This window comes from Oncorhynchus kisutch, linkage group LG10, assembly GCF_002021735.2.
Source record: "Oncorhynchus kisutch isolate 150728-3 linkage group LG10, Okis_V2, whole genome shotgun sequence".
NCBI classification, from domain to species: Eukaryota; Metazoa; Chordata; class Actinopteri; order Salmoniformes; family Salmonidae; genus Oncorhynchus; species Oncorhynchus kisutch.
The window spans coordinates 57683375-57703256 of NC_034183.2; the positions used below are offsets into that span (position 1 = coordinate 57683375).

Consider the following 19882-nt stretch of genomic DNA (forward strand, 5'->3'; position numbering starts at 1 on the left):
GTCCCATCCTTCAGCTCTCCTCAACCCCTCCCATCTATCTCTAAAGACTATCCAGTCCCAGCCTTCAGCTACCCTCAACCCCTCCCATCTATCTCTAAAGACTATCCAGTCCCATCCTTCAGTTCTCCTCAACCCCTCTCATCTATCTCTAAAGACTATCCAGTCCCAGCCTACCCTCAACCCCTCCCATCTATCTCTAAAGACTATCCAGTCCCAGCCTACCCTCAACCCCTCCCATCTATCTCTAAAGACTATCCAGTCCCATCCTTCAGCTCTCCTCAACCCCTCCCATCTATCTCTAAAGACTATCCAGTCCCAGCCTACCCTCAACCCCTCCCATCTATCTCTAAAGACTATCCAGTCCCATCCTTCAGCTCTCCTCAACCACTCCCATCTATCTCTAAAGACTATCCAGTCCCATCCTTCAGCTCTCTTCAACCACTCATCTATCTCTAAAGACTATCCAGTCCCAGCCTACCCTCAACCCCTCCCATCTATCTCTAAAGACTATCCACTCCCATCCTTCAGCTCTCCTCAACCCCTCCCATCTATCTCTAAAGACTATCCAGTCCCATCCTTCAGCTCTCCTCAACCCCTCCCATCTATCTCTAAAGACTATCCAGTCCCATCCTTCAGCTCTCCTCAACCACTCCCATCTATCTCTAAAGACTATCCAGTCCCATCCTTCAGCTCTCCTCAACCACTCCCATCTATCTCTAAAGACTATCCAGTCCCATCCTTCAGCTCTCTTCAACCACTCATCTATCTCTAAAGACTATCCAGTCCCAGCCTACCCTCAACCCCTCCCATCTATCTCTAAAGACTATCCAGTCCCATCCTTCAGCTCTCCTCAACCCCTCTCATCTATCTCTAAAGACTATCCAGTCCCATCCTTCAGCTACCCTCATCCCCTCCCATCTATCTCTAAAGACTATCCAGTCCCATCCTTCAGCTCTCCTCAACCCCTCCCATCTATCTCTAAAGACTATCCACTCCCATCCTTCAGCTCTCCTCAACCCCTCCCATCTATCTCTAAAGACTATCCAGTCCCATCCTTCAGCTCTCCTCAACCCCTCCCATCTATCTCTAAAGACTATCCAGTCCCATCCTTCAGCTCTCCTCAACCACTCCCATCTATCTCTAAAGACTATCCAGTCCCATCCTTCAGCTCTCCTCAACCACTCCCATCTATCTCTAAAGACTATCCAGTCCCATCCTTCAGCTCTCTTCAACCACTCATCTATCTCTAAAGACTATCCAGTCCCAGCCTACCCTCAACCCCTCCCATCTATCTCTAAAGACTATCCAGTCCCATCCTTCAGCTCTCCTCAACCCCTCCCATCTATCTCTAAAGACTATCCAGTCCCATCCTTCAACTACCCTCAACCCCTCCCATCTATCTCTAAAGACTATCCAGTCCCATCCTTCAGCTCTCCTCAACCCCTCTCATCTATCTCTAAAGACTATCCAGTCCCATCCTTCAGCTACCCTCATCCCCTCCCATCTATCTCTAAAGACTATCCAGTCCCATCCTTCAGCTCTCCTCAACCCCTCCCATCTATCTCTAAAGACTATCCAGTCCTATCCTTCAGCTCTCCTCAACCCATCCCATCTATCTCTAAAGACTATCCAGTCCCATTCTTCAGCTCTCCTCAACCCCTCCCATATATCTCTAAAGACTATCCAGTCCTATCCTTCAGCTCTCCTCAACCCATCCCATCTATCTCTAAAGACTATCCAGTCCCAGCCTACCCTCAACCCCTCCCATCTATCTCTAAAGACTATCCAGTCCCATCCTTCAGCTCTCCTCAACCCCTCCCATCTATCTCTAAAGACTATCCAGTCCCATCCTTCAACTACCCTCAACCCCTCCCATCTATCTCTAAAGACTATCCAGTCCCATCCTTCAGCTCTCCTCAACCCCTCTCATCTATCTCTAAAGACTATCCAGTCCCATCCTTCAGCTACCCTCATCCCCTCCCATCTATCTCTAAAGACTATCCCATCCCATCCTTCAGCTCTCCTCAATCCCTCCCATCTATCTCTAAAGACTATCCAGTCCCATCCTTCAGCTCTCCTCAACCCCTCCCATCTATCTCTAAAGACTATCCAGTCCTATCCTTCAGCTCTCCTCAACCCATCCCATCTATCTCTAAAGACTATCCAGTCCCATTCTTCAGCTCTCCTCAACCCCTCCCATATATCTCTAAAGACTATCCAGTCCTATCCTTCAGCTCTCCTCAACCCATCCCATCTATCTCTAAAGACTATCCAGTCCCATCCTTCAGCTCTCCTCAACCCCTCCCATATATCTCTAAAGACTATCCAGTCCTATCATTCAGCTCTCCTCAACCCCTCCCATCTATCTCTAAAGACTATCCAGTCCCATCCTTCAGCTCTCCTCAACCCATCCCACCTTACAAATGATGCTAGATATTGTGGCATTTTATTGTGGTATTTTACCATCTCTGGATAGAATTGAACTTTGTACGGTACATTGTTAGCATATCCTTGGCTGTCTGAGGTGAAGATCAGGTCTAGTGCGTTTTAAAAGAGGATGTGATATTGGATGACAGAGTGGCTCCATTCAGCCCACCTCCTCCTCCTCTGCTAGGCTCTATGGTATGCTGGGCAGGCGGCTCACAGACAGAACCTCAGGTGTCCTCAGTAGTCTGGCCTTTATTAGATGGGAGCGGTAGTCCTTCACAGCTGCTGTCTTACAAGCGCACATACACCATGCCCCCACACACGTTTGTGTATTCGTCAAAAAAGTGTGTGTGTGTGTGTGGGCACAAATGTGTGTGTGTGTGTGTGTCAGTCAAAAACCTGAGCGGAGGAGACACACAGCGTGAGAGGAAGGGGAAAAGATGGCTATCAGTGTGAATGAGATCAGAGAATTCAGGTGTCTCATTGATCCACTGAGGCTTTCACAGCCCATTCAGCATCTCAATTTACCTCAGCTCTCCTCTTCTCTCAGCACCATATCAATGTCGACCTTCCCATCTCTCTCTCTCTCTCTCTCCCTCTATCTTTTTCTCACCAATGGACTTCCCTCACCAGCCCTAACTCAATACTGCCTCCTGCCAGGCTCCAGTGGTCTAGTACGTAGAGCTGGAGATGTGTCTATGAGAAGTCTCACTCAGCAAGCCAAATTATTAGCCACAATACAACCACTGAAACCTCTGTCTCTTTGAGGAAGGAGGGAAGGAGGTGGAGAGATGGAGTCAGACTGACGCGCTCTCAGCATCTATTTCTCGATCGATGCAACTGCAGAACAGCAGAGTCAACAACCATCTCTCTCTCTCTCTCTCTCTCTCTCTCTCTCTCTCTCTCTCTCTCTCTCTCTCTCTCTCTCTCTCTCTCTCTCTCTCTCTCTCTCTCTCTCTCTCTCTCTCTCTCTCTCTCTCTCTCTCTCTCTCTCTCTCTCTCTCTCTCTCTCTCTCTCTCTCTCTCTCTCTCTCTCTCTCTCTCTCTCTCTCTCTCTCTCTCTCTCTCTCTCTCTCTCTCTCTCTCTCTCTCTCTCTCTCTCTCTCTCTCTCTCTCTCTCTCTCTCTCTCTCTCTCAAAATTAAATTCAAGAGCTTTATTGGCATGGGAAACATGTGTTAACATTGCCAAAGCAAGTGAGGTAGATAATATACAAGAGTGAAATAACCAATAACAATTAAGAGTAAACATTACACATACAGAAGTTTCAAAACAATAAAGACATTACAAATGTCATATTATATATAAATACAGTGTTGTAACAATGTACAAATGGTACACAAGGGAAAATAAATAAGCAGAAATGAGTGTAGAGAGATGGTGTAGAGAGTGTATGAGAGTGTAGAGAGATGGTGTAGAGAGATGGTGTAGAGAGATGGTGTAGAGAGATGGTGTAGAGAGTGTAGAGAGAATGTGTAGAGAGTGTAGAGAGTGTAGAGAGATGGTGTAAAGGATGCATGAGTGTGGAGAGATGGTGTAAAGGGTGTATGAGTGTGGAGAGATGGTGTAGAGAGTGTATGAGTGTAGAGAGATGGTGTAGAGAGTGTAGAGAGATGGTGTAGAGAGTGTATGAGTGTGGAGAGATGGTGTAGAGTGTGGAGAGATGGTGTAGAGAGTGTAGAGAGATGGTGTAGAGAGTGTAGAGAGTATAGAGAGATGGTGTAGAGTGTAGAGAGATGGTGTAGAGAGTGTAGAGAGAATAGAGAGATGGTGTAGAGAGTGTAGAGAGTAGAGAGATGGTGTAAAGAGTGTATGAGTGTGGAGAGATGGTGTAGAGAGTGTAGAGAGATGGTGTAGAGAGTGTAGAGAGTGTTTGGGTGTGGAGAGATGGTGTAGAGAGTGTAGAGAGTGTAGAGAGATGGTGTAGAGAGTGTAGAGAGTGTAGAGAGATGGTGTAGAGAGTGTAGAGAGATGGTGTAGAGAGTGTAGAGAGTATAGAGAGATGGTGTAGAGAGTGTAGAGAGATGCTGTAGAGAGTGTATGAGTGTAGAGAGATGGTGTAGAGAGTGTATAAGTGTAGAGAGATGGTGTAGAGAGTGTAGAGAGATGGTGTAGAGAGTGTAGAGAGATGCTGTAGAGAGTGTATGAGTGTAGAGAGATGGTGTAGAGAGTGTATGAGTGTAGAGACTGTAGAGAGATGGTGTAGAGAGTGTATGAGTGTAGAGAGATGGTGTAGAGAGTGTATGAGTGTAGAGAGATGGTGTAGAGAGTGTATGAGTGTGGAGAGATGGTGTAGAGAGTGTAGAGAGATGGTGTAGAGAGTGTTTGGGTGTGGAGAGACAGTGTAGAGAGTGTAGAGAGATGGTGCAGAGAGTGTAGAGAGTGTAGATAGATGTGTAGAGAGTGTAGAGTTTGTAGAGAGTGTAGAGAGATGGTGTAGAGAGTGTATGAGTGTAGAGAGATGGTGTAGAGAGTGTATGAGAGTGTAGAGAGATGGTGTAGAGAGTGTATGAGTGTGGAGAGATGGTGTAGAGAGTGTAGAGAGATGGTGTAGAGAGTGTTTGGGTGTGGAGAGATAGTGTAGAGAGTGTAGAGAGTGTAGAGAGATGGTGCAGAGAGTGTAGAGAGTGTAGATAGATGTGTAGAGAGTGTAGAGTTTGTAGAGAGTGTAGAGAGATGGTGTAGAGAGTGTATGAGTGTAGAGAGATGGTGTAGAGAGTGTATGAGAGTGTAGAGAGATGGTGTAGAGAGTGTATGAGTGTGGAGAGATGGTGTAGAGAGTGTAGAGAGATGGTGTAGAGAGTGTTTGGGTGTGGAGAGATAGTGTAGAGAGTGTAGAGAGTGTAGAGAGATGGTGCAGAGAGTGTAGAGAGTGTAGATAGATGTGTAGAGAGTGTAGAGTTTGTAGAGAGTGTAGAGAGATGGTGTAGAGAGTGTAGAGAGTGTAGAGAGATGCTGTAGAAAGTGTAGAGAGTATAGAGAGATGGTGTAGAGAGTGTAGAGAGATGGTGTAGAGAGTGTAGAGAGATGGTGTAGAGATGGTGTAGAGTGTAGAGAGATGGTGTAGAGAGTATAGAGAGATGGTGTAGAGTGTATAAGTGTAGAGAGTGTAGAGAGATGGTGTAGAGAGTGTAGAGAGATGGCGTAGAGAGTGTATGAGTGTAGAGAGTGTATGAGTGTGGAGAGATGGTGTAGAGAGTGTATGTGTGTGGAGAGATGGTGTAGAGAGTGTATGTGTGAGGAGAGATGGTGTAGTGAGTGTATGTGTGTGGAGAGATGGTGTAGTGAGTGTATGTGTGTGGAGAGATGGTGTAGTGAGTGTATATGTGTGGAGAGATGGTGTAGTGAGTGTATGTGTGTAGAGAGATGGTGTAGTGAGTGTATGAGTGTGGAGAGATGGTGTAGTGAGTGTATATGTGTGGAGAGATGGTGTAGTGAGTGTATGAGTGTGGAGAGATGGTGTAGTGAGTGTATGAGTGTGGAGAGATGGTGTAGTGAGTGTATGAGTGTGGAGAGATGGTGTAGTGAGTGTATGAGTGTGGAGAGATGGTGTAGTGAGTGTATGAGTGTGGAGAGATGGTGTAGTGAGTGTATGAGTGTGGAGAGATGGTGTAGTGAGTGTATGAGTGTGAAGAGATGGTGTAGTGAGTGTATGAGTGTGAAGAGATGGTGTAGTGAGTGTATGAGTGTGGAGAGATGGTGTAGTGAGTGTATGTGTGAGGAGAGATGGTATAGTGAGTGTATGAGTGTGGAGAGATGGTGTAGTGAGTGTATGTGTGTGGAGAGATGGTGTAGTGAGTGTATGAGTGTGAAGAGATGGTGTAGTGAGTGTATGAGTGTGAAGAGATGGTGTAGTGAGTGTATGTGTGAGGAGAGATGGTGTAGTGAGTGTATGTGTGAGAAGAGATGGTGTAGTGAGTGTATGTGTGAGGAGAGATGGTGTAGTGAGTGTATGTGTGAGGAGAGATGGTGTAGTGAGTGTATGTGTGAGGAGAGATGGTGTGTTTGACTGTTTATTTAAACTGACATTGTGTGTGAACAGTTCGAGTGCAGCTGCAGCAGTCGGCTGGCTGCTCCATTTACTGATCTGGTTCTTTTTCCTCACTGCTTTTTCTTGACTTTGTTTTTCAGCCTAATGGATCCAATTGGAACAACACTACAAGGCGAAGGTTCAATGAATCCAATCTTCATGGGTACCTTTTTGTCTCTCATGCTACTGCAATCGTTTTGACTAACAAACTAAGTATTATGACACACACTGTTTTCATGCATGACTGATCAAACCTCAGCGGGATAGAGTGAGTCTGACTGTCATAGTGGGACTGTCATAGTGACTGTCATAATGTGACTGTTCATCTCTAAGAGTCTAATTGGTTTACAACAGAAGGAGCCAGGGTGTGGATTCGTTTCTATGCCTGCGTCGTGTGTGTGTGTGATTGTACCAGACGTGGGCAACAAAATGTGTGAGTTGTTGACGGCTGTTACCTTCTCCATGAGCTGGCGGAGCTGCCGACTGCGTGGGTCTCGGTTACACATGTTCTGGGCCGGGGCCACCACTGTACAGATACACTTCCCATCTGCATCCTGAGCTGAACTGTAGATCTGCCAGCCTTCCTCTGGGCTAGGATAGAGAGCCTGCACGGAGACACAGAGAGAGAGGGGTAAGTTAGTGATAGAAAGAGAGAGGGGGAGAGAGAGAGCGGGGGAGAGAGAGAGGGGGAGAGAGGGAGGGGTAGAGAGAGGGGGTTGGATGAAAGCGACATAGAAAGAGGAGATGGAGTCGGGGAGAGAGGGAGGGGTAGGGAGGGAGAATGGAATAGAGACAGATGCCGTAAAGAAAGGTAAGAAGGAGAAAGAGACGAGAGGATGTAGAGAGAGAACAAGATAATGGGGGGGAAGAGAGAGCGGGGCTTACAAAGTAGAGAAAGGGAGGTAGGGATCAAAGGGCTGTGTGAGAGGAGAGGATCTAATAAGTTTGGACACAGAGAGGAAATGGAACTGTATTGGGATCGATAGCGCTGCTCTTTACCAGAGCACCATTGAGGGGCTGAGAGGATGGATGTCTCTCTTAATAATCCAATCAGAAGAAGTAGTGTACACACACACACACACACACACACATTGACATACTGTACAGAAACACACACTCATTTTGACATACTGTACAGAAACACACACACACACGCCTGTAAAAGACACGTACACACACACAAACATGGTTTTAGTATAACACACACACATATGGACACAAACCCCTCACACAGAATACAAAGTCAATTGTAGTGAGACAGAGAAGAGCAATGCAATTAAAGACACAAGCCCATCGAAAGTGGAGAGAAAGACGATCAGATTAGAATGGCTTGGGGGACAGACAAGAGGACTATGTGTTTGGAGTATAAAGTAGCAGCCACCCTGGGAGACAATGTTCTCTCTCTCTCTCTCTCTCTCTCTCTCGCTCTCTCTCTCTCTCTCTCTCTCTCTTTCTCTCTCTCTCTCTCTGTGAATGTTAATACATGCTGCCAAAGCTCACATCTTATGCACGTGGTAAACATTAAACAAGATTCAGTACATGAACTCTAAATGATGACAGAAACATGAAGGCAAACAGCAACAAGCAACATGACTTCTGAGTATTGTTACACATTCATTTGTCAAGGTGCTTTGGGTGTCAATGTTACTCAAATAGGCAGTCGTATCTTTATGTCACAGTGGCCTGTCTAGCCGGTTACTGTGAGCAATATTCCTGTCTGTGCTCTTTATCATTCCACCTTTACATCGTCAAATTGCACAGAGTTTCCTGCAGCTCAATCTCTCTATTCTCTAGTCTGAGGCTAATCTCTCTCTCTCTCCGTCTCTCTCGCTCTCTCCATCTCTCTCTCCGTCTCTCTCCCCCTCCCTCTCTCCTTTCCCTTCCCTTCTCTCTGTCGGCTGCCTAAATTAGAATTAGGGTGGAGTGTGTGTGTGTGTGTCTGATCAGTCTGAGACACAGAGAGGAGAAGAGAGGGTTCTGGGGCATTACAGAGGGTGGCAGGTCTTAACTGGCTCCTCAATCTCAGACATATTTACTGGTTCAATCTCAGAACCATTAATCTGATTCTCTTCTTCATGCATGATCCTGTTTTATCTTCAAACACACTACTTACACTACATGAACAAAAGTATGTGGACACTCGCTGAACATCTTGTTCCATTCATATGGAGTTGGTCCCCCGTTTGCTGCAATAACATCCTCCACTCTTCTGGGAACGCTTTTCACTAGATGTTGTAACATTGCTGCGGGAACTTGCTTCCATTCAGCCACAAAAGCAGTAGTGAGGTCGAGCACGGATGTTGGGCAATTTGGCCTGGTTCTCAGTCGCTGTTTCAGTTCCTCCCAAAGGTGTTTGATGGGGTTGAGGTCAGGGCTCTGTGCAGGGAAGCCAAGTTCTTCTACACTGATCTTAACAAATAATTTCTGTATGGAGCTCGCTTTGAGCACAGCGGAATTGTCATGCTGAAACAGGAAAGAGCCTTTCCAAAATGTTGCCACAAAGTTGGAAGCACAGAATCGTCCAGATGATCATTTCCATTCAAATCAAATCAAATCAAATTTATTTATATAGCCCTTCGTACATCAGCTGATATCTCAAAGTGCTGTACAGAAACCCAGCCTAAAACCACAAACAGCAAGCAATGCAGGTGTAGAAGCACGGTGGCTAGGAAAAACTCCCTAGAAAGGCCAATACCTAGGAAGAAACCTAGAGAGGAACCAGGCTATGTGGGGTGGCCAGTCCTCTTCTGGCTGTGCCGGGTGGAGATTATAACAGAACATGGCCAAGATGTTCAAATGTTCATAAATGACCAGCATGGTCGAATAATAATAAGGCAGAACAGTTGAAACTGGAGCAGCAGCACAGTCAGGTGGAAGTTGAAACTGGAGCAGCAGCATGGCCAGGTGGACTGGGGACAGCAAGGAGTCATCATGTCAGGTAGTCCTGGGGCATGGTCCTAGGGCTCAGGTCAGTTGAAACTGGAACAGCAGCATGGCCAGGTGGACTGGGGACAGCAAGGAGTCATCATGTCAGGTAGTCCTGGGGCATGGTCCTAGGGCTCAGGTCCTCCGAGAGAGAGAAAGAAAGAGAGAAGGAGAGAATTAGAGAACGCACACTTAGATTCACACAGGACACCGAATAGGACAGGAGAAGTACTCCAGATATAACAAACTGACCCCAGCCCCCCGACACATAAACTACTGCAGCATAAATACTGGAGGCTGAGACAGGAGGGGTCAGGACACACTGTGGCCCCATCCGAGGACACCCCCGGACAGGGCCAAACAGGAAGGATATAACCCCACCCACTTTGCCAAAGCACAGCCCCCACACCACTAGAGGGATATCTATCTTCACTGGAACTTAGGGGCCTAGGCCAAACCATGAAACAGCCACAGACCATTAAATCTCCTCCACCAAACTTTACAGTTGGCACTATGTATTAGGGCAGGTAGCGATCTCCTGGCATTTGCCAAAGCCAGATTCGTCTGTCGGACTGCCAGATGGTGAAGTGTGATTCATCACTCCAGAGAACGCGTTTACACTGCTCCAGACTACAATGGCGGCAAGCTTTAAACCACTCCAGCCGACGCTTGGTATTACACATGGTGATCTTGGGCTTGTGTGCGGCTGCTTGGCCATGGAAATTTCATGAAGCTCCCGAATGAACAGTTATTGTGCTGATGTTGCTTCCAGGGGCAGTTTGGAATTCAGTAGTGAGTGTTGAAACTGAGAACAGACGATTTTTACCCGCTTCAGCACTCGGCGGTCCCGTTCTGTGAGCTTGTGAGGCCTGCCACTTCGCAGCTGAGCCGTTGTTGCTCCTAGACGTTTCAACTTCACAATAGCAGCACTTGACCGGGGCAGCGCTAGCAGAGCAGAATCTTGACGAACTGACTTGTTGGAAAGGTGGCATCCTATGAAGGTGCCACGTTGAAAGTCACTCTTCAGCTCTTCAGTAAGGCCATTCCCCTGCCAATGTTTGAATATGGAGATTGCATGGCGGTGTGCTTGATTTCATACACCTGTCAGCAACGGGTGTGGCTGAAATAGCCGAATCCACTCATTTGAAGGGGTGTCCACATACTAACTACACCGGCCACTAGAGTGCATCTTCCATCATGCGCATGTTGATTTTGTCCATCCACACCAGACGCGGTCATCACACACAGGTTAAAATATCAAAATATCAAAACCAACATTGAAACAACTATATTCATATCCTTCCTGTTTGGCCCTGTCTGGGGGTGTCATCGGATGAGGCCACAGTGTCTCCTGACCCCTCCTGTCTGAGCCTCCAGTATTTATGCTGCAGTAGTTTGCTCTCTCTAATTCTCTCTTTCTCTCTTTCTTTCTCTCTCTCGGAGGACCTGAGCCCTAGGACCATGCCTCAGGACTACCTGACGTGATGACTCCTTGCTGTCCCCAGTCCACCTGGCCGTGCTGCTGCTCCAGTTTCAACTGTTCTGCCTGTGATTATTATTATTTGACCATGCTGGTCATTTATGAACATTTGAACATCTTGGCCATGTTCTGTTATAATCTCCACCCGGCACAGCCAGAAGAGGACTGGCCACCCCACATAGCCTGGTTTCTGGGGGCATGTCAAACACACATGAACACACATGAAACATTCATGGACATTTAGATATCTTGCTGTTGCTAGCAAATTTGTCCTGGGAGATTGTTATTTCACCTGAATTGCAGTTGTTCCTTTTCTTTGCAGGATCTTTGCAGGATCTTTGCAGGATCTTTGCAGGATATATGCATGATCTTTGCAGGATCTTTGCAGGATATATGCAGGTTCTTTGCAGGATCTTTGCAGGATATATGCAGGATCTTTGCAGGATCTTTGCAGGATCTTTGCATGATTTTGACCCGCTTACAAAATCACGTTTCTTTACTCCGACTATTAACACTAGAAAAGTTGGTCATCTAGCAATCCCGTTCTGAGCCAATGCATTCTAACAGTTTAATAAATACATTTCATTTATGCTATTGCAACAAAAATGATCCAAATTATGCTCTTGGAGTTTTTTGTTAGTTATCTATGATTAATATCTCCTCGTTCATCATTCAAATACCCAGGTGGGGTTGGATGCTCCTGAACACCAATGAGTAGAATGGAGAGGCTGGACATTAAGTGTCTCAATTAGAACCAACCATCTAGTTTAGCGCTTGGCTACACAGACATTACGCACGTTCCCGGCCTGAGTGGTGTGGCTGAAATGACTGAATAACATTTTGCAAGGCTTGCGCACGCAACGTGGCCGGTGTAGTTTGCATGTTACTGATCCGTTCCTAATTTTCAGTATTCCTCTGCCTAAATGTCAGATCAATTATACGGCTGGGAAATGCCCGGGAACTCACAAAACGATATTATCACGATACTTATATACGATACGTGATATATTGTGATTCTCACAATTCTGTATGTATTGCAATTTGATACTGTGATTTTATTGTGTTTCAATGTTCCAAACATATTGCTCACCATATGTCTTCTGCAGAGGGACAAGAGGGAGCCATGAGAAAACGACTTGTGATCAGTCATGGAAATAAAAGTGCAGTAAACAAATTGATGATGGAGAAATACTGGCGTTTGGTGCAGGTACAGCCAATTAGTGAAAAAATAATATTGCGATATTGTCAAAAGGCCACAATACAATATATCGTCTGAATAAATATCCCGATATGTAACTGTATTCATTTTCCCCCCATCACTAGCATTAACACTACAAAGCAAAGTTTCCCTCACTAAAAATGTATTTAAAGTAGGCCAATACTAACAAGCAAATATCTCGATATGAAACTGTATCCGTTTTTTCCCCCGTCACTAGTTATTAACACTACAAAGCAATATGCAAAACATTATGCGCAGTAATATTACACGCAGCACATGATGCAGCCTACCATACATGCTCCAGCTGTATATAATCAGCCTAATGATCATGAAACGAATATGCAAAACATCTGGGGCAGCAACACATGTACAACACATGCTCCACCATTGCCCTCATATCCTCTTATCTTCACCCATACGGTGACTGTGTTCTCCAGCCAATTCACTGGTGCTGAGAAGGTTCGTGCAGAGAGACATCACCTGTTCATTAATGTTTCATAACACTGACTTTTAAATGAAGAGCTTATTAAAATCAGACCCAATTTCATTACCACCCACCTATTACTTCTGGAAGTAATTTCCCTCATCTCCCTGTAATGGCAGAGGAGGGCTGCAGGGGGAGCAGAGGAAAGGAGGAGTAAACTGAGGGTAGAGGTGCAGCTGCGCTAAATTGTCTCGCAGCTTCAGGAGCGCAGATACTGTCGATATACGTCTATAAACACACACGCGCACACACACGCACACACACACACACACACACACACACACACACACACACACACACACACACACACACACACACACACACACACACACACACACACACACACACACACACACACACACACACACACACACAGGAGCTGCAGATCTATATCCATGTAAACATCAGCCCCCATAAGCAGCAGTAGTGGTGTGTAGGAGTCTGATCTAAGTGAATTGACATTTTGTTACACAACACCCACTCATTTATGTAAATATGATTGTTATTAAATTCCTTCTCCTGGGACGAGAACAGGCACATTTACAATGGTTCATCTAGCATCTGTACACACAGTACACACTCACACCATGCATGCATGCTCCCAGCCTCTCATTAGCATTTTAACAGCAATCTCCTGAGCATCAAGGGAACAGCTATAAGCTTCAAATGCCAAGCTTGAATAGTATCTGACTGACTGAGACAGACAGAGAGTTGAATGGAGAACTGTGTATGTAGTACAACATGTATGTTAACTTAGGCTTTAGGATAAAATACCTCTGAATCTACTGAACGTTCAGCAAGGTTTGTAGAGGCAGCAAAGCAAGTCCTGACTATAATCCTATTCTGCCACAGTCGACACAGTCACAGACAGATCCAGACGGGTGTTTGAGGAGAGGAGAGAGGTGCTGCTGGTGTCCCAGAAATGGCTCCATTAGGAGCTGCAGATGACATAGAATATGTAAAGCGGCAGATTTGGGGATGTCACAGTCAATGCTGCCATGCAGTCAATGCTGCCATGCGAAAGCCCATTAAGGAGATGACAACGGTAATAAAAACAACGGGGGATTACAAATCAAATGGGGCTTAGTTTGTCAAATGAAAATTACATTGCTCTTAAGACGTCTGACCTGCCCCCTCCACATGAATCATCACTAGGATCTCTCCTCTCTCCCCGGGCGTATCTATCAGACCTGGGTTCAAATAGTTTTTGTTTTCTATTGAATGCTTGAACGGTGCTTGATTAAGCTCGTCTGGCATAATGGAACCAATGGAGGAAATCCCAAAGTGCAAATCCCACCCATCTGGCACTCCAGACAGGCTCAATGAAATACTCTAAGTTTTTGAAAGGTAACCAATACTATTTGAGCCACACCACCACAGCACACACATCTTCTCCCCACCAGCCATCCTGCCATGCTAGATTGACAGAGAGATACTTAGACAGAGAGTGAAGGAAGTAGAGAGAGACATGCGGGTTAAAGAAAGGCTGACAGAGAAAATAGGAAAGGCTGACAGAGAAAATAGGAAAAGGGTCTAATTTCAGTGAGATGGAAGCAATTTCCTCTAGCTGCTGAGCCAGTGGCTTGTCTCTGTCTCTATCTCTGTCTCTATCTCTGCACAGTCAGAAGAGTGAGTGACACATTCAGTACCATACCTGCTGGAGCCGGGGAAGAGGAGTGGAGAGATGAGGAAATGAGAGATGAGGAGAGGTGAGGTGAGGAGAGGTGAAATGGGGAGAGGTGAGGTGAGGAGAGAACTGGTGAGATGAGGAGAGGTGAGATGAGGAGAGGAGAGATGAGGAGAGTTGAGATGAGGAGAGGTGAGATGAGGGGAGAAGGCTGAATTCTTTGTGGCCATCACTGAGCTCACTCATCATTGAACTAAGGGTGATTGTGTTTCTTTCTAACCTCTAAACATTGTCCTAAAGAGAAAATGTTAGCTGAGTTTAGATTGAGATTGAACGCTAGGAGCTGAGTGGATAAACAGATGAGTGATAAATGCTCAGACAAGTGATCAATGGTCAGGTGAATGACCAATGATCAATCTTTGATCACAAACTGAGCAATGACCATAAAGACTGATGAATTGAGAGCTCAACAAACCTGTGGGTGATATCACAGTGTCTCTATCGTGGTGACCCAATCTCCTGCAGTACCACCACCCTGCCACTGGCATCTCTACCTCCTCAAACATCTACTATATCTCAACAGCTATCCACCGCCTCACCCATCAGCTCACAGCCAGCCTCATTACAAGTAGAGCCCCAACTAACTAACTACCGTGGGGATGAACCAATTAGGTGTTCGCGGCTGGGCTACACTGCGGGCTCAAGCCTGCAGGACTGACTTCCTCCAGTGTTTCATTAGGCCGACCCTGGAGCGGAGCAGAGCAGATCGGAGCGCTGTAAAGCCGGGATGAATTAGATTATAAATCTACAGTTCCCCACTTTATGAGCGTGACGGGAAGTATATTACAACTTTCATAAGCAGAGAGAGAGAAGGGGGGAAGAAGAGAGAGATTGGGTCTGAGAGAAGGGCAAGAGGGGATAAAAAGGGGTCTGAGAGAGGAAGATGAAGAAGAGAGACAACGAGTCAGAGAGGGAGTTGAAGGACAGATGAAAGAGAGAATAAGGGTCTCCAAGCCTGGAGTACAGTATTTGAGGGAAAGTGAGCAGTGAGTGTGCCTCTCTGCAACGTGATGTAGCCTGCTTGGTGTTTCCGTCTTTAGCCGCTGCCTGCCCAGCGATGCCCACAGCCAGGCAGGAAACATCTGTCTCTATCTGCTGGGTTACAAACACTCCAGCACCACTCCGATATGCATAATTATGTCATGGCCAAAAGATCACCTGAACCTCTCCCTCATTACCGGCCTGCCATGATGAGCTAGTGTGTGTACACACACACACACACACACACACACACACACACACACACACACACACACACACACACACACACACACACACACACACACACACACACACACACACACACACACACACACACACACACACACACTCACTCCTACCTCAAATGAGCAGTTGTCCCACAACCTCTGAATGCACGCAGGCCAGCTGCTGGTCTTAAATAACTCAATGAAGAATCACACAATCACAGCAACACAGCAGCAGCAGGGCCCCTGGTCTCCCCATGCAGTCCAGAGTAAAACTGATTACCACAATCAGCACAGCATGGCTACTGGTCAATAATATGACTCATAAACTCATCACTCTCTTCTCTCCCTCCTCCCCCGGTCCCTCTTTAAAAGGTCCCTATTGCTTCTCCTCTATCCGTATGTGCCTCTTGTGCCGATCTCCCTCCCTCCCTCCCTCCCTCCCTCCCTCCCTCCCTCCCTCCCTCCCTCCCTCCCTCCCTCCCTCCCTCCCTCCCTCTTGCTCTTGCTCTTGCTCTTGCTCTTGCTCTTGCTCTTGCTCTTGCTCTTGCTCTTGCTCTTGCTCCTGTCACATACTGCTCTTCTCAGTGGAAGGGCCTGAAGTGCTATTAAGGCAGGTGGCTTTGCACCTGTCTATAAAATGGTGTCGGAGTGTAACTTGCCCTGCCCTTTCTTACCCTCAAAATTCCTAGTGAGGAACATGGGCCAACTTTACATCCTGTGTTAGTGAACTAACTCCTTATGAAATGAACACCCGCAACCATTGGTAAAGTAAGGACAGGAAGAGAATACGATGAATAAAAACAATGCTCTCTTCACAGAACAGCGCAAACTGAGGACAAGTCCTCAACTGGCAGCTTCAATAAAGAGTACCCGCAAAACACCAGTCTCAACGTCAACAGTGAAGAGGCGACTCCGGGATACTGGCCTTCTAGGCAGAGTTCCTCTGTCCAGTGTCTGTGTTCTTTTACCCATCTTAATCTTTTCTTTTTATTGGCCAGTCTGAGATATGGCTTTTTCAACTCTGCCTAGAAGGCCAGCATCTCGAGGTCGCCTCTTCACTGTTGACGCTGAGACTTGTGTTTTGCGGGTATTATTTAATGAAGATGACAGTTGAGTACTTGTGAGGTGTTTTTCAGCAAGACAGATCTTCCAAAGGTGGGGGAGTGGTAATCTTTACCAAGGATCACCTTCAGTGTTCGGTTGTCTCCATCAAGTCTGTCCCCAAACAATTTGATTAGCTGGTTTTAAGCATTAAACTTTCAAATAGCTCTTTGTTGACTGTTGCTGGGCGTTATCGTCCACCATCAGCACCGGCCTGTACCCTACCTGCCGTAAGCTCTCTCCTGGCCCCTTACACTAAGTCTGAATTTGTCCTGCTCGGTGACCTAAACTGGGACATGCTTAAACCACCTGACCAAGTCCTAAAGCAATATGACTCCCTAAATCTTTCTCAGATTATTACCAATCCCACAAGGTATGACTCCAAACACACAGAAAAGGCTACTCTCCTTGATGTTATCTGTAATGACCCTAGTTATCACTGTTTTACAGCCTGTGTTCATAATGGCTGCTCAGTGAAATGACCTGTTCTGATTTGTCATAGATGCTTGCTAAAAAACTTTAATGAACAAGCTTTCCTTCATGAACTGGCCTCTATAAAATGGTATAGAATCAGCTTGATCCCCTCTGCCGAAGACTCTTGGACCTTCTTTTTTGATATTTTCAGTGGTATTGTTAACAAACAAGCCCCCCATAAAGAAAATGACAATTAAAAAGAGCACCTGGTTCAACTGTGATTTTGCAGAGTTACTCCACCTCAAGTATTGCATTTGGCGAAAGGCTCAGCACACGCATACTCAGGCTGACAGGCTCTCAGGCATATGAGAAATAAGTGCACTCAGGCTATCCGCAAGGCCAAAGTTGGTTACTTTAAAGAGCAATTCCCTCTCTGTGGATCTAACCCCAAGAAGTTCTGGAAAATGGTTAAAGACCTGGAGAATAAACTCTCCTCCTCACAGCTGCCCATGTCCCTTAATGTTGATGATGTGATTGCTGACAATAAGCAGATGGCTGAACTCTTTAATCACCACTTCATGATTTGAACAATTTGATTGTGTGTGTATGTCATGTTTTATGTATATCTCTTAACCAATCATGGAACAAAACTCAGTGTGAGTTTTTTTGGTCCGTTTGTATAGCTTGATTTACGTATTTTTCATCACCAAGTCAGGATTCCTATTTGACTCAGATATGCCTCCTTGCCCGTCCAACATTTCCTCATCTCCCACCCCTTCTAATGCGACTATCCCCAATGCTTCTCCCTATTTTCTCCCAGCCCAGCTACAAAGTTTCTCCCTGCAGGCAGTCACTGACTCCGAGGTGCTAAAGGAGCTCCTTAAACTTGACTCTGAAAGAACATCTGGTTCAGATGGCTTAGACCCTTTCTTCTTTAAGGTTGCTGCCCCTATCATCGCCAAGTCGATCTCTCCTTTCTGGGAAGGTTCCCATTGCTTGGATGGTAGCCACGGTTCGTCCTTTATTGAAAGGAGGAGATCAAGCTGATCCTAACTGTTATAGGCATATTTCTATTTTACCCTGTTTATCAAAAGTGTTGGAAAAACTTGTCGATAATCAACTGACTGGCTTTCTTGATGCCTATAGTATTCTCTTGGGTATGCAATGTGGTGCTGCTATTTTTAGTGACTTGGCCAAAGCTTTTGATACAGTAGACCATTCCATTCTTGTAGGCCGGCTAAGGTGTATTGATGTCTCTGAGGGGTCTTTGGCCTGGTTTGTTAACTACCTCTCTCAAAGAGTGCAGTGTATAAAGCCAGAAAATCTGCTGTCTCAGCCACTGCCTGTCACCAAGGGAGAACCCCAAGGCTCGATCCTAGGCCCCAAGCTCTTCTCAATTTAAATCAACAACATAGCTCAGGCAGTAGGAAGCTCTCTTTTCAATTTATATGAAGATGATACAGTCTTAAACTTAGCTGGTTCCTCCCTGGATGTTGTGTTAAATGCTCTACAACAAAGCTTTCTTAGTGTCCAACAAGCTTTCTCTACCCTACACCTTGTTCTGAACAACTCCAAAACAAAGGTAATGTGGTTTGGTAAGAAGAATGCACCTCTCCCCACAGGTGTGATTACTACCTCTGAGGGATTAGAGCTTGAGGTAGTCACCTCATACAAGTACTTGGGAGTATGGCTAGACAGTGCACTGCCCTTCTCTCAGCTCATATCAAAGCTGCAGGCTAAAGTTAAATCTAGACTTGGTTTCCTCTATCGTAATCGCTCCTCTTTCACCCCAGCTGCCAAACTAACCTTGATTCAGAAGACCATCCTACCCATGCTAGATTATGGAGACATAATTTATAGATCGGTAGGTAAGGGCGCTCTCGAGCGGCTAGATGTTCTTTACCATTCGGCCATCAGATTTGCCACCAATACTCCTTATGGGACACATCACTACAATCTATACTCCCTTGTAAACTCGTCATCTCTGTATACCCGTCTCAAGACCCACTGGTTGATGCTTATTAATAAAACCTTCTCAGGCCTCAATCCCCCCTATCTGAGATATCTACTACACCCCTCATCCTCCACATACAACACCCGTTCTGCCAGTCACACTCTGTTAAAGGTCCCTAAAGCCCACATCCCTGGGTTGCTCCTCTTTTCAGTTCACTGAAGCTAGCGACTGGAACGAGCTGCAACAAACACTCAAACTGGACCGTTTTATCTGTCTCTTCATTCAAAGACTCAATCATGGACGTTCTTACTGACAGGTGTGGCTGCTTTGTGTGATGTATTGTCTCTAGCTTCTTGCCTTTTGGGCTGTTGTCTGTGCCAAATAATGTTTGTACCATGTTTTGTGCTGCTACCATGTTGTGTTGCTACCATGTTGTTGTTATATTGTGTTGCTACCATGCTGTGTAGTCATGTGTTGCTGTCTTAGGTCTCTCTTGTCATGTGTCTTTTGTCCTATATTTATATAGTATTTATTTTAAATTTTTAATCCCAGTCCCTGTCCCCCCAGGAAGCCTTTTGGTAGACCATCATTGTAAATAAGAATTTGTTCTTAACTGATTTAAATAAATAAAACAATGAAATAAATAAAAGTAATGATGGACTGTCGTTTCTCTTTGCTTATTTGAACTGTTCTTGCCATAATATGAACTTGGACTTTTACCAAATAGGGCTGTCGTCTGTATACCACCCTTATCATGTCACAACACAACTGATTGGCTCAAACGCATTAAGAAGGAAAGACATTCCACAATTTAACAAGGTACACCTGTTAATTGAAATGCATTCCAGGTGACAACCTCATGAAGCTGGTTGAGAATGTAAGGGAAGAATTCCCACGACAAGAGAATGTGCAAAGGTGTCATCAAAGCAAAGGGTGGCTACTTTGAAGAATCTG

General features: G+C 45.7%; 1 protein-coding gene across 2 annotated transcripts in view; it reads right to left on the minus strand.

Moving 5' to 3' along the window:
* Window positions 1-19882, minus strand: part of olfm2a (olfactomedin 2a) — a 90548-nt gene that overhangs the window by 13858 nt on the left and 56808 nt on the right. For both annotated transcript variants that reach the window (XM_031834202.1, XM_031834201.1), the window contains exon 2: window positions 6912-7061. In XM_031834202.1, coding sequence (XP_031690062.1) covers window positions 6912-7061 — 150 coding nt within the window. The remainder of the gene's footprint in view (window positions 1-6911; window positions 7062-19882) is intronic.